Source organism: Acomys russatus, chromosome 14, assembly GCF_903995435.1.
Source record: "Acomys russatus chromosome 14, mAcoRus1.1, whole genome shotgun sequence".
NCBI lineage: Eukaryota > Metazoa > Chordata > Mammalia > Rodentia > Muridae > Acomys > Acomys russatus.
This window is the reverse complement of record NC_067150.1, coordinates 11,048,695-11,063,909: the sequence shown is the minus strand read 5'-3', so window position 1 is coordinate 11,063,909 and position 15,215 is coordinate 11,048,695. Positions and strand designations below refer to the sequence as shown.

At 45.8% G+C, this 15,215-nt stretch overlaps 1 protein-coding gene across 1 annotated transcript in view; it reads left to right on the top strand.

The window, feature by feature from the left end:
- Positions 1-1,960, top strand: part of Deup1 (deuterosome assembly protein 1) — a 63,026-nt gene extending 61,066 nt beyond the window's left edge. Inside the window, exon 13 of the mRNA XM_051155765.1 lies at positions 1,267-1,960. Within this exon, the coding sequence (XP_051011722.1) occupies positions 1,267-1,443 (177 nt within the window). The 3' untranslated portion in view covers positions 1,444-1,960. The remainder of the gene's footprint in view (positions 1-1,266) is intronic.
- The last annotated feature ends 13,255 nt before the right edge of the window (positions 1,961-15,215 follow it).

Sequence of the window (15,215 nt, the reverse complement as noted above, 5' to 3'; positions counted from 1 at the left end):
AACCTAAAAATCAGGCCAAGCCCCCAAGTCTTGCATGGGGCTCTGTTTTACCCTCTAGAGTGTGCGCATCTTTCTGGCCTTGGATTTAGCAGCTTCGCTAACCGGATGCCTGTGTTAGTGTGACCTTTTGAGTGCCCAGATGGGCAAGGTCCCTTGGAATTCATTGTGACACATCATTATTAGCACAGGTTAGGGCAAACCTGGTGTCGACAGTGTCCAGCCCTTGTGGTGGACGGCTGTTTCCAATCCTCTTTGTCCTGAATATTTAGCAAATGTGTGATGCTCAAGGCTGTTTCCTTAGATTCTGGTGGGAAGGCTGCACCCAGCACAGAAGGTCCAGTTGCAGTGTAACACTTGGATAAGTCTGCAGGACTCTGCTGTCACGAGTGAACACGAGTTTTCATATACTAATGAACTAAACTTATAACCAGGCCACGGGCATAAAGCTTCAGTTTTCTTGACAAACAAAAAGGAAAGAATACTAGAGGCAGGCTGGTACATTGGTGCACATCTGGAGTCCTAGCACTATGGAGCTAGAGACAGGATGATCAGGAGTTCAAAGTCATCCTCAACTACAGAGTGAGTTCCCGGCAAGCCCGGGCTACATGAAGCACTGTCTAAACGCTGATGAAGAGGACGAAGTTTAGATGAAAGAACAGGAGAATTAAAATATTGTTTTAAAATAATTTTATAATTTTAAAGTAAAATAATATTGTCCTTTATCCCATAACATTTTTCTTCTTGCTTAAATATACGCTAAGCACATCACAAGCTGTGAAATGTCCCACACCTCACAGCAGGGTACAATGGGTCTACCAGGGTGTCCTCAGCCAGCCTCCTCCCTGCCTAACTCCCCCTAGGCATTCGACCCCCTCATCAAACCTATCCTGGTTTCTGTTTCTGACTGAGCCATCTTTATCCAACCTGCTACATCTTCACTCCCCATTTGGGACTTGCCTATGTTCTGCATTACCGCCCCTGCGAGTCAGCAAAGTGTGCTCTGCTTGGGTTCCCAGGTCCTTACATCCACCCTGGACCTGCAGCTGGTCACTGCAGCTTTCCTTCCTGGAGCGCTCTAATGGCGCAGTGCTGACATGGCTCAAAGCCTTGAGGGTTTCCTTAGCAGAACCATGCTACAAGGGGAAGAGGGCTCTGCCCAAATGCGGTATCTCGCTAAAGCTGCAAAGCTGGTTGTCAGGGAGCTGCATGCCTAGGGACTGTAAAGGCTCTGTATTGGTCTCACCTCCCTCTCCTCCCTCTCTCCAGTCTCCACCGGACATGTCCTTCCCGGCCTCCCTAGCCACGCAGCACTTCCTGATGGAAGAAGAGAGGCGGGCTAAGGAGCTCGAGAAGCTGCTCAACGCACACATCGACGAGCTGCAGAGACACACCGAGTTCACGCTTAACAAATACAGCAAGCTCAAGCAGAACAGACACATATGAGCCTTGCACCTTTTCTGTTTGCTTCCTCTCCATGAGAAAGAAAGAAAGAAGAAGAAAAAAGAAGCTCTGGCAAAGCACTTGCAAAGAGAACTTAGGAAACGGAAAGAACTGCTTTAGTCTGCACCAGTAAATCACTCCCGTAAGGCAGCTAGAAAATAGGATTGTGTTCCATGAAGCTGCTTCTGTTTCTGCGTTTCACATTCTAATTGTTCTGTTAGGATAGAGTAAACATGGCTGGCCGCCCCCACCCCCACCCCCCCAAGGGTTTCTTTCCTGTCTAAGGGATGGTTTGGGATTAAAAATGAATTATTTCTGATTTTAATCATGTATGCTAAGGTCCCATTTCCTGTGTAACGGGCAGCGAGAAAGAGACGTGCTCACCTCCAAAATGTAAGGAAACTGAGTGTAGCCTCTCGGTGCTGGGCACAAAATCTCAACAACTTCTAAAAGCGAAAGATGCCAAAATAGACACACAGGACTATGTAAACACCCCCAGATTTGTTTAAAAAGCAAAAGGATATGCCTTTGCTGTTTTTACATTCGCTTTGCTAGTGTCTCTGCCTTAACATCAAGGGCTTCGGATGTGCAGTGTGCACAGAAGAGAGCCATGCCGCCCCGAGACACAGCAAATGTGCAGTGTGCACAGAAGAAAGCCATGCTGCCCCGAGACACAGAAAATGCAGAGCACCGTGTTGCCTCTGTCTCCTTTGTAATCACTACTGTTCGTAATACAATAAAGGAATGCAAAATTCAATTGCTTTACAGGTGTCCAGTTTCTGCAGAAGTAATAGCAAGAAAATGAACAATGAAATTCACATAACAAATACACAAGAATAATCATCTGATATCCTGTCCTTTAAAAATGGAATATACACACACAGACTCATTCTCTCTCCCTCCCCCTCTCTCTCTCTCTCTCTCTCACACACATACACACACAGATACACACACACACACCACATATCTCAGCACCATTTACGCTTAAGCATTCAATAACAGCAAGGCTAGTGTCTTAGAAGTTGGCAAGATGCCTCAGTGAGACAGTGAGAACTTTATGGTCTGTCATGAGGACCTGAGTTCAGATGTAAGCACCCATGTGAAAAGACTGGGTATGGCCATCCACACCTGTAAGCCTCATGCTATGTGGGGCAGAGACAGGAAGATCTCTGGGGCTTCCTGGCTGCCAACCTAGGTTCAGGTTCAGTGAAAGACCCCATATCAAGGGATTAAGGAGGAAAGTGACAGCGCAGGACCCCTGATGTCACCCTCTGGCCTCTACATGCACACACAGGTAAACACACGTTCACACACATGCACTGGAAAAACAATAATAAAAAAAAAAGTGAAACTATCCTGTAGTAAGCAGAGCATACAGAGGTATCCATCTGGATCTCTTGACTCCTGACGCTCATTACAATATCACTTCCTGTAAGTAGGCAGATGGGGAACAAAGATACATTCAAACCCCGGGAGAGGTCCATGCCCCTAATGTGCCCCTTGTAGGGAAGCCATAGGGTCGGTGGTGGTACCTTTCTGTTATGGACCAGCTTCTAGCCTGGGCACAGTGAAAACAAAACATGGATCTAACATGCTTGACGCCTTGAGGTTGATCCTGCACTGCACAACAGAAATAAAAGGGACCGAAACCCCAGGCAAATATAGAAAAAAGGCTTGTGGGTGTTCCCCTTAGAAGATGGGGAAAAAGTATTTGTTTAGAAATGGGGCCTAGGGCCAAAGCACACTGAACCCATCTGATCTTGCCTACATCTGTACATCCCAAAACAAATAGAAATGATGAGATACCTTCACCGTCTCCTACGTCCTGGACCACTTGAGCCTCCTCAGGGTAGCCTCATCAATGAGCCTTGTTCGCTGAAATCAAGATCTTGGATACACCGTTCTTATGCCTGAGCGGTAAGGAGAGCGGAAAAGTGTGTCCTATGGACTAGTTGCCTCCGCGCACGGCGTTATCAAGTCAGAGCAGACTGATTTTAAATCACCACTTTAGCACTCCACTTCATATCAGCTTTCTTTAAACCATGGCTTTCATGGATTTTTTTATTTGTTGTTGTTGTTGTCTTGTAACAGGAGAAAAAAATTAAGATAATTTGATGGGGCTGGCAAGATGGCTCAGCAGTTAGTATTTGCTGCAGAAGTCTGACAACCAGAATCCATGTAAAGGTGGGCGGAGAACACAGACTCCACCGAGGTATCCTTTCACCTCCGCAGGCAAGCTGTGGCACGTGCACACCGGGATACACATACAGATAATAGATAATTCTTTAAAAATCAATTAAGCTGCTCACTTATCCAGTCAATTTGGATATTTTTTAAGCGTGATACCCTGCTGTCTATTTAGGCTACTATAGAGGAACACCTTAGACCAGTCTGTGGTGGACTGCTAGGGCCTGGTGAGGAGGGGTGTGCAAGGCTCTGCCCCCAGGGGAGACTCTGCTGTCAGCCAATGGCTGCTGAGGAAGGAGTGGGGCCACTCATCAGTCGCCCCTGACAGTAAACATCCCCAGGCTCCAGCAAGCAACCTTAATCAAACCCAGTGGATTATTTTTTTAAAAGTCAAGAAAGTTCTTCTTGTAGGTTTCTAGGACCCTCTGGATCCTTCTACTTTGCCATTCTCCCATGCTTCTCTCATCTAGAGTCCCAATAGGATGTCCTCCCCTCTGTCCCAGTTTCCTGGTAAGTGAAGGCTTTCATGGGACATAATCCTTGGGCTAGTATGCAGATATAAGTGAGTATATACCATTTGAGTCTTTCTGCTTCTGGGTTAACTCACTCATTATGATCATTTCTAGCTCAATCCGTGCCTCATATTTGACCATGTCCCCTGGAGGGGGAGGCCTGGTGGCACTCAGAGGAAGAATGGCAGGCTACCAAGAAGAGACTTGATACCCTATGAGCATATAAAGGGGGAGAAAGTCCCCCTCGGGCACAGTCATAGGGGAGGGGAGTAAGGGGAAAATGGGAGGGAGGGAAGAATGGGAGAATACAAGGGATGGGATAACCATTGATATGTAACAAGAATAAATTAATAAAATAAAAATAAAATAAAAAAATAAAAAAGTCAAGAAAGTAAGAGGGGAGTGTGACAGGCAGAAAGAAAAAAATAATAAAACCTTTCCTATTTTAGATAATACAGTTCCCTAATAGGAAGTCACAAGGAATCTATTTTTAAAACTCTAGATGCTAAGAAGTCATTGGGGTTAGCCTTCAGGATACAAGATGACCACACAAAATTGATTGCTTCTGTATATAGCAGTAATGGCTGTATATTAACATAAAAATATTCCTCTTGTGATCACACCAATGAAATGCCTACTAGAACCCTAACAAATACGTTTAGGAGTTGGATACAATCAAACTACTAAAGGCTGATCACAGAAATCAAAGGTTTTTTTAAGCACGGGAGTGGCAAGAACCATACTATGGGTTGGAAGGCAACACAGCAAATGTCTCAATTTTCCAAAAATTGATAATATGTTTCAACACAATTTCTATCAAAATCCCAGCATGAGTTTTTGGCTGACATGAGCAAGATCATTTTTAAGATTAGACTGAAATTCAAAGAAATTATAAAAGTTTTAAAAGTTGAAAACTATAAAGTAACAAAAAGAGTGAATCTATCTAGTTTCAAGGCAGCATCCAGAAGTCTCTCAACTCACTGCAAGGGTGTATCTTGACTCCCTGTAAGCTTAAACTACCTGGAGGTGAAGATGCAGGCGATGCTCTTAGCCTTCCAAGCGTGGAGGCCTAACCACACCTATCTTGCACATGCTCCCATTTACACTGTCCTGCAGCTGAGCAGCATTACCCAGCACAAGTCGACTTACAATAGCGATATGTTGCCTTCTGCGCTGAGCCTGAAAAGCAGCGGTTTCATGACCCTGTACAGGGGTAGTCAGGATTGAGGGGTTCCACATTGGCTACGCTTCCTGTTGCTGTGATGAAATTCCTCAAGAGAAGCAACTTACTGGGGAGAAGGTTTGTTTTAGTCCACATCCATCCTGGTGAGCAAGGCACAGCATCAGGAGCCTGAGGCAGCTGGCCACACTGCATCTGCAGTCAAGAAGCAGAGTGATGGACGCCTGGGTTCAGGTTTCCTTCCCCTTTTTTAGATAGTCTAGGATCTCAGCCCAGGGAAGATCCACAGAATCTTCTTGCCTCAATCCACCCAGTCAAGATAATCCCCCACGGGCATGCCCGGAGACCCTTCTCTTGCGTGATTTTAGATCTTAAGTTAACAGCTGTGATGGGCCATTACGGGTACTGATAATGACCATAGGAATAGTCCCACCAACGTGTCCAACAGACTCCTCACAAGCATGCCCAAGCTATTCAGAGGAGGTATGACAGCCTTTCAACAAATGCTGGAGGGACTGGACAGCAAAAAGGAAAATGTGTTGGGGGTTGGTCTGGGGCTGTGTATTCAAATGCTAAATACTAGAGCAAGTGATGGTGTGTGAGCCTTGCTCCCCAATTTTAAAGCTGATTGGTTAATAAAAATAGCTAGCAGTCTGTAAGTGGGCAGAAGAGAAGTAGGCAGAGCTTAGGTTCCTGGGGTTGGAGTCAGATGGGGGCCACGAGGAAGGGAGAAGCAGGACAGGAAGCTGCAGAGAGGGAAGTCACCACACAGCAGTATGGACTACGAGCAGGTGGCCATGAGGGCTGGTCTGATGGAACAGAAGCAGCCCAGGCAGGAACAACTATGGTTAAGTAACTTGGGGTGTGTATCTGGGAAATAGCAAAATAGCTTAGAGGGTTGCTATCTGCCCAGTTATGGTGCATTAAGCTTTTATAAATTTAAAAGGTCTGTGCCTCAGTTATTTGGGAACTAGCTGGGGTAGAGACGCCCTCTAGAGTCTACTATCTCGTCCACAACATACTGGTTTCCACCTCATTTGATGTTTGTGAGAATGTGCTTGTCTGGGTAGCAACCGGATCTTGGGGAGCATTTGAATACATAAGACCAGAGCAACCCCAATAAAAATGTACCCCTTATGCTCAAATTAACTTTTTGAAATCAATAAATAAATACACTTAATAATTGTACAACATGGATTGTGTCAGATGTGATGGCATTAAGCCTGTGACCCCAGCACTTGAAATGCTCAGGCAGAAAGATTCTGAGAAGTTTGATCAAAGTCAGCCTGAACTATGTATGGTTTGAGACCCTATCAAAAGTAACACACACACACACACACACACACACACACACACACACACACACACACACACACACACACAAACAGAGCTGGGGGATGGCTCACTTAGTAAGGTGTTTGCCATGAACATACAAATCTGAGCTCAGATGCCCAGTATCCATGCACACATCGTCCACTGTGCCATGTGCCTGACAACTGCATGAAAATGGGCAGAAGTCTAGAGCCGCTGGTCAGCCAGTCTAGACACACAGCAAGCACCAGGTTCAGCAGAGACTCCTTTTTCCCAAATTAGGTAAAAAGCAATAAAGATATTCAACACTGACCTTTGACCTCCAGACATGAACACACATACATGCATATACAAATACATGCACACACAAATACATGCGCATGCGCACACGCGCGCACACACACACACACACACATACACACACACACGCACAAAGATCATGGACATAAATGTGAAGCCATAAATCTTTTTAAGAAAAATGTCTAGCTGTCTCTGACTCTGCCTTGCCTGAGAGAGGATGCTCCTAGTCCTGCTGCGACTTGAGGTGCCAGGGTGGGTTGGTTCCCCTTTCAGGCCTCCCCTTCTTTGAGAAGAAAAAGAGGGGGGGAATGTGGAAGAGGGGCATGAGGGAGGGACTGGGAGGAGAGGAGGGAGGGGGCTGGAATCAGGCTGTAAAATGATTAAATAAATACATTTTAAAAAATAAAAGCCTAGGATTAAATACTGTGGGACTCACAGCTTGGCAGGGCTCTGAGATGTGACAGAAAAATCAAAATGCATAGAAAGGCAAACTGGTAAGTGGGGGAGCTACCAAAACCACAAACATTTGTTCAGCTAAAGGCCCTGTTAGGAGGATAAAAGGGAAACCTACTGGGAAGAATTTGCAACTTACATAGCTGACAAGAACAAGTGTCTAGAATGCATAAAGATCTCCCCAAACCCAACAGCAAAACAGCCAACAATCCAATTAGAGTACAGTTAGAAGACCCGAGGAGCCATTTCAGCCCCTGCACTGAGGAGAATCCAGGGGTGGCAAACAGGCGGGAGGGGAAGGCTGAGCATCAGCCTTTGGGAAAATGCAAATTAAACTATAGTAAGAGTTGGGCTGGAGAGATGGCTCAGAGATTAAGAGCACTGCCTGTTCTTCCAAAGGTCCTGAGTTCGATTCCCCACAACCACATGGTGGCTCATAACCATCTATAATGAGATCTGGTGCCCTCTTCTGCTGTGTAGACATACATGCAAGCAAAACACTGTATACACAATAAATAAATAAATCTAAAATTAAAAAACAAAAACAAAAAAAACTATAGTAAGAGTCGAGATGCTGGCATCAAAAAACAAAAAGCAAAAATCCTCAAACAAGGCTAGAAACATTACAGCACTTGCTGCTCTTGCAAAGGACCCAGGTTCAATTCCAGGCACACTCATGGCGGCTCACCACTGAAACTGGACCGCAGGCAATCTAACAGCCTCTTCTGACTTCCAGAGCTATCAGGCAAGCATGTGGCACACATACAGACATGCAGGCAAAGCATCAATGTACATAAAATAATAAAATAATCTTTAAAATATTTTAAAAGAAAACACTCAATAAATTTAAACAGAAGAGTGAAAAAAAATTTTTTAAGTGATAAAGCAACAGCTAGCAAGCACAAAGTAATTGAAAGGGTGAAACCCTGCGAAAACCTGTAATTCGTCTCAGTGGCACCACTGGCAGTCTGTCCTCAGACACTCATGATAAGTGTGAGGAAATTAATCTTGTGGGGAGCCAGGTATGGGGTACACACAATCTCTGTGTTATTTCCTACAGTCACATGTGAATCTATAGCTATCTCAAAATAAAAGGTTGCTTTTTTAAAAAAGCAGCTATTCTTAGCCCCCACCTGCTCAAACAGGCAGCAAGCTGGATCTGGTCCACAGGCTATGGTTTATTCTACAGTGCTCAGTACAGACAAGAAAGGCCGTGCTCTCTAAATGGCGGTGCTGGAGAAAGCAGTCCCCTGGGTATGGCATACTATTGCTCTGTTTGGTTACTCAGCAGTTGAGGCTACCTACACAAGATTAGGCCCATTGATGTTCCCTTGTGGATGGTGAGGGGCTTGTGAGGCCTTTCCCCTTCTTGAAAAAACAACTGGTAAGTGGGGAAGAGATATTTCCTCAGTGGTGGAACCACTGGTAAGTGGCCCACACTCCTGTGACTAGGATTTGGCATCTTCTGGGTCCTGTGATCATGCTGTGGTTTAATATCTGCACCATGAGAATTCTTCTCATTTCCCAGCCTTTACATTCAGTCTTTTTTTTTTTTTTTTTTTACCACAACCAAGCAGGAAAAGAGGTTTTCAATAATTTTAAACCTCTGTATTTAGCCACTGGAGAGATGGCCCAATGGCAGAGAGTGCTGGCTGTACAAGCCTAAGGACGGAAGCTGGAAGCTCAGCTAAGCGTGCCTATAAACTCGATGCTGTGAAGGGCGGGGACAGGAACACTAAGTGTGCCTATAAGCCCAGTGCTATGGAGGGCAGGGACAGGAACACTGCTGGGGTTGTTGCTGCCAGTCTGGCCCAGTTACACTCTCAGCAAAATGGTTGCGTGATCTCCGTATCCCGGACAACCATCATCCTTCATCCTTTTGACAGCATCCTGCTCTAACAGATGCATGGTGTATCTCAAGGCTCAATCAGTCCTCGGACTGGTGGTGTCCAGCATTTTTAACAAACTTGTTGATCATTTCAGTGGCTTTTTGTTTTCATTTTGTTTTGTTTGTTTGTTTGTTTGTTTGTTTGGAGGGGGTGCTTTCTACTCAGATCCTCTCTTCTTCTAATTGACTCATCAGTTTTCTTGCTTTTGAGTTGTGCCTTTACATACTTGGGATACTAACCCATTATCAGATGTATAATTTGGAAATATTTTCTTATTTTGTGTTTTTGACTATTCATTGTTTCCTTGACTGTACGTGAGATTTTTGTATCCTCAATTTGTCTACTGTTATTTTGAGGTCCTCACTGTAGGGAAAACAAGACACTAAACCCTCCTTGTCCAAGCCAGTCCTGCAGCTTTCTTGTTTAGCCCTTGTTTCTCCACTCTCTGCCGACCCCGCCTGCAAATGTGCAGTGGCTAACCGAACCCTTACCCTTCCTATACACCCAAGCGAGCTGTGAATGGTACCAAGTGTCATATACCGTAAGCGTCAAAGAATGTAAAACCCTAATGAGAGAGGATGTGAAAGGCTTCTTAGGGTCCCCCTCACTTTCTCTCCCACTTCTAACTTGGGCCAGCTTCTTTGAAGCCATGATCTCAGAGACATGACCACGAAACAAATGACTCCAAATCCCAGTGCAAATTCTTTTGCTGTATTTTTCTCTCTCTCTCTCCCTTAAGTGTTTGAACTTCATAATCTTATAGTTTCTCCATAAAAATGCTCATAACGGTCTCTACTTGCCTCCACTCATAAATACTTCTGGATTTTACTGCCCTATGTTAGCCACCACTCACCAGAATCACTCACCACTTACAAAGGGGGCCTGGGCTATCTTCTCGCTGGTAGCTAGCTAGCCAGTTTCCAGAAGAGTCGCCCACACAAAGTCGCTGCACTGTGAGCACCTGAGACCACAGCTCAATCAGGAAAGGGCCAGGAAGCTCTTACTCCATGCCCATCCGTCTTCTGTACCCACGACGAGTTATTTTTAGTTTCCAGTGATCTGATGAAGGTAACTCTGTGTGGCTTCCTGTGTTTGGCATGCTTAGTGCTTATTGAAACCTTTGAATCTGTAGATTTATACTTTTCAGCCAATTTGGAAACTAAGCCAATTTTTATTCATGTTTCCAGGTGTGTGCTCTTAAGAACGTACATTTCCTGTTGCGGGAATATATTGCTTTATTATATCTATTTATCTACCTGATCAAACCTACTGATCTTACTATTCTGATATTCAGTTGCTTGAAAGATGAATCGTAAAAACAAACAAGTAAAAAATAAGCAAATATTTCTGCGGTACCCTCTGTAGCCATTTACTTCCTGTACATTTGAGGCCAAGTTATCATCCTACACATCATGGGGTTTTGTTTGTTTGTTGTTTGTTTTGTCTTGTTTCCCTTCAAAACAAGGTTTCTCTGTGTATCTTAGAACTATCTCTGGCCTGTAACTCACACTGTAAACCAGGCTGGCTTCGAACTCATGGAGATCCGCCTGCCTCTGCCTCCAGAGTGGTGGGATTAAAGGTGTGTGCCACCACACCCGGCTCACTTCCTGCCTTTTACTCCTGACTCCTAACTGCCTTCTTTCACCCTGCATGGCACATACATCTTTTATTTACCTCACTGGGGTCACAACTGTCGCCATGGCCTTTGTTTCTGTAATCTACCTGCCTCATCTTTCGCCATCTTCTCATTTTGCACTTGTTTTACATTCTTGCTTTACGGATATGTCTTTGTAGATGTAATTACGTCTTCGGAACTCCAATCTGGAAGGATTGTGCCAGGTGGGCATTTTAAGTTCTGCCAACTTGGAAGTGCAGAGGCTGAAATGGGCCAGCTGGGCTTCCAGGCGGCCAGTGACAATGTTGGAAGCAGAAGTGTTTCAAAGTGGGGGAGTTTGCAAAAGAATTTCATAGCAGGTTTTCTTAATATATTCTGTTCTGAACCAGCTGGTAACTTCAGGGCCACATCTGATCGCAGAAACTTAGCAGGCCTTGTGAAAGAGCCAGGTGACCAATACTGGAAAAGGAATATTCAAAAGTTGAAAAAGAAAAATCTTCCTGCTGGGAGAGTTCAAAGACAGGCAACTTTTATGAAACAGTGGGGAGAAAAAAAATGCCAAAGGAAGTAGAGAGGCTTAGCCAGTCTTCCCGTTTTCACCAAGCACTGGGCTTCTCTCTGGGAGTCACAGTGCTTATGACTTAGCAGCTGAAGGGATTAAAAGCCTTTCTGAAAAGGCTGTTCTTTTCCAAAGAACTGGAAGGCAGAGAAATAATGCAATCCAGCACCCAACATGAACTAACAGACTAATGTCAAGGAAGTTTACTGTGGAAGGCACGATACGACACAAGAAAGCAGGACCGCTGCAGCAGAGGCGGCGTGGCCAGCCAGACCAGCACTCTTGCCCATATCCTAATATCAGAAACATGGGGACAGAAATGGTCACCCACAGACCCTGCACGTCTCCATTCTTACCACAGACATTGAGGAAGGATTTAAAAGGCAGATCTCATGTTTCCTTAATCCGAAGGTACTGCTTCTCATGTCTGGTGTCTGCACAGTGGCCTGTGGCAAGTACCACAGAGAACACAGAAGAATCAACAAGGCTCCTGCAGAGAGAAACCACACTCCCGGTAAGGTCAGGAAACTCGCCACATGAGATAACATCAAGAAATAGCTACAGAGGATGCAGACACACACGATGGTGGACATAACCAAGACACTTCCTTCTTTCTCTCCCCTAGCAAGTAAATGATGCGCTAAGATCTTCTGTGGGGTGGGGGAAGCCATCTGTTTAATCTTGCCTACAACCCAAGGCAAGCGTTAGCATCTCTAACGCACAGGTGAGCCTGGCTGCTACAGGAACTGGAGAAAGCTGCTTGCCTATCACTGAGCTAGCCGGAGAGAATTAGAAAAGGCAGCCTCCGAACTCGGCAATCTGAGCCTTGCTCTCTCTGGTGCAGGCTCATAAGTAACCAGAGCAGCCACACAGCATGGAGCAGGTGGCACAGGTGGCACAGGTAGGCAGGCCACACAGGCTCCCTGGAACCTTCTCTCTTCAGGGCTCCTGGTTCTCTGAGCTCTGCGTGACCTTTTACTCATGTGAGAATCTCTGGGTACCAGAGGTTGTATGAGACTATGTAGCCAGACATAGTGCCCCCCCCCCCAGGCGCCTGGCTGGTGCCACACTGAGAGAGGGCTGGATCTGAATTCTTCGCACTTAGTTTCACACTCCCAGCAACTGCACTGATGGGTCACAGAGATTTTGCTTAGGCAAAGAATGGATAAACAAACACACAGAGTAGTATTGATTTAAAGACAAAACAAGCAAACAAAAAACAAATGAACACCTACCACTATGGTTCCTATTCCTATTTCCAACCTGATTTCTCTTCTGGAACATTCTGGCTAATGAGGACTGGGCACCAAGAGTCCCATATCCCACAGCAGAAACCTCAGCATGGCGCTCTGACACTCCTAACACCTCATTCCATTTCTTCATGAAACCACTGAGTAACGGGATAATGTGGAAGCCAGTGCCTCAACCCACTGCAAAATGCACCCGCTCGAGAGAGCACACTTTACCTTAAGAATCTATAAGCATCCACCCAGCAGATCCACAGTAAACTGACACTTCATGCTAGCCAGGGGTGGCTCACAAGGTTATATTAACTTCAAAAGTCTACGCTCAGCCCACCTCCACTGAGCATACCTAGTCACTGCCTCTGGAGATACAGTTCAAGCCTGTATGTCTTGCCACAGAACTAAGGAAAACAGCGAGTCAACCAAGCCTTAAAAGCTATGACGGGCTCAGCACGTGTACATCCTGGGATCTGAGCTGCTGAAAACCTGGGGAGCAGGACTACACGTGTGTTCTGTGAGGTTCTGCACACACGGACAAGGGCAGAAACGGGCATTTATTGAGCTCCTGAGGTGTACTGGATAGGATGCTATGTTGGCTTTGTATTTCAATTTATCCTTTTACCATCGCAATGGTAAAATTAACAGATGTGGAGTCCCAGAGCTCAGATTAGAGAATCTAGGCCTGCTCAGCTGGAAAGCCAAAGAGGTGGGATCCACAAAGAGCTTTGGTGCCCCAAACTCATACTTTTAGATAACTCAAATCTCATATGCCAACACCCCCCGAATGTTTACACAAGGAGCCCACAAGACAGCCATCTCTCTCCATGTCTCCTGGGCAAGGCTCCTCCTCTTCACCTGGATGGCTTGGGAGAATGTCTGTTAGGCGCCCTGTAGGGGATACTGAACTCATCCACTAACGGCACTTCAGACGCCAGGTAAGGCCTATGCACACCCACCTGGGCAACGCAGATCTGAGCGAAGCCACCGGAACCCACACTAGTATGGAGACTGTGGCCTCTGCAAGCCGCTGCTCCCAGGTTTGCTTCTTCGCCCACACTTGCCAGTAGCAGCTTAAAGCCCATTAGCTTGGGCCACCCCTCAGAATCCATGGCTTGTCGAACTGGAACTGAAACTTTAGCATTTCAACTGTTGACCCGAAGAACGGGATCCGAGTCAGATGTCTGAGCCAGAGTAGAAACAGGGCAACCTGACCTACCCCGGAAGCTCATAGTTGCAGGGTGCTCTTTCTGGTAAATAACAGAAGCCTGTTGGTCACTTGGACAGGAAAAACACCCCTTAGGAAAGCCTCCATGAGCGTGCCCACCATCCCCTCTAAAAAGAAATCCCTTGGTAGTAAGCTTTCCCCATCCTCTTCAGTTCACTGTGGGTTTTGTGTAATTTCTTTTAAGAGAGACTGGCTATGTTATTGAGGATACAGGCCCAGGTGACACCATTTTCTTTGTCACCTCTATGAACAAAAGTTCCCAGGAAGAGGTTGCACCTATCTGGAACAGGCTCAAAACAAGACTCTAAGTCCCCTACACTTAGGATCTTCTTGACACTTTGTCACCCCACACTTGACACATTTTTTTTTAGTAAATCTCTATACAGAGCCACTGACACTCAGGGGTAGGAGGTGGCACTAACTGGCTCACCCAAGTCGGCATCTGCAGACATCAGCGGCAGGTGTTCTCTCTCCCAGAAAGGCTTTCCCAAGAAATATCCAGAAACATCTGTGCTGTCAGAAAGTCATGTGACCACCGCTGACACGGGGAAAGCCCTTCTCTCCTTGCAAATCTGTAGTCAGCAGTGACAGAGTCAAGGGACAGCCATGGAACTCACTTCCAAGGCTCCATCAGGGCCCAGGATCCAACCGGAAAGCCCGCTGCTCAAAACAAGGCTTGGCCAGTTCGCATTTGAACTCCATTTTGAAATGCCAAAAGCCTGTATCCATCAACTAAGAACAAAATTTAGCCTGATCTGTTACCACCAGGACTAACAGGTGTTGCCATTTGCAAATGCGGCATCCAACAGGAAAGGCTAACCAGCAAGGAAGCCTGCCTGGTCATGCTCCAATGAGAACCCCGACCTGGCTGAAAGGGGTCAACTAGCACTGCTCTGTCCTGCTCCGGGCTGTCCTTCCCAGGCTCACAAAGATGCATCAAAACATCATCTTCCTGCAAGGATAGAATGGCAGCCAGAGAAAGGGAGGTGGAAACAGCCTAAGGGGAGGGCCAAGGAGAGAAAGAGGCAAAGCCTGGGCCAGGGACACGAAAACAAATACCCAGTTTAAGACTATTATCTCCTTTATTCAAAAAAATAAATATTTCACTTTGAGTCAACATATTTCAAATCCCATCAAGCACAGAGAAGAAATGCTGTCGCCTTAGAAAGTTGTGAATGGGAGCAGGAAAGCATGTTGCTGGGAAAGGGAGGGAGGGCAGCCTCACCCAGAGAACCTCCTTTCCCCACGTGCAGCTATGCATTGATTACAAGAGAAAAACAAACACGCACGCACGCACGCA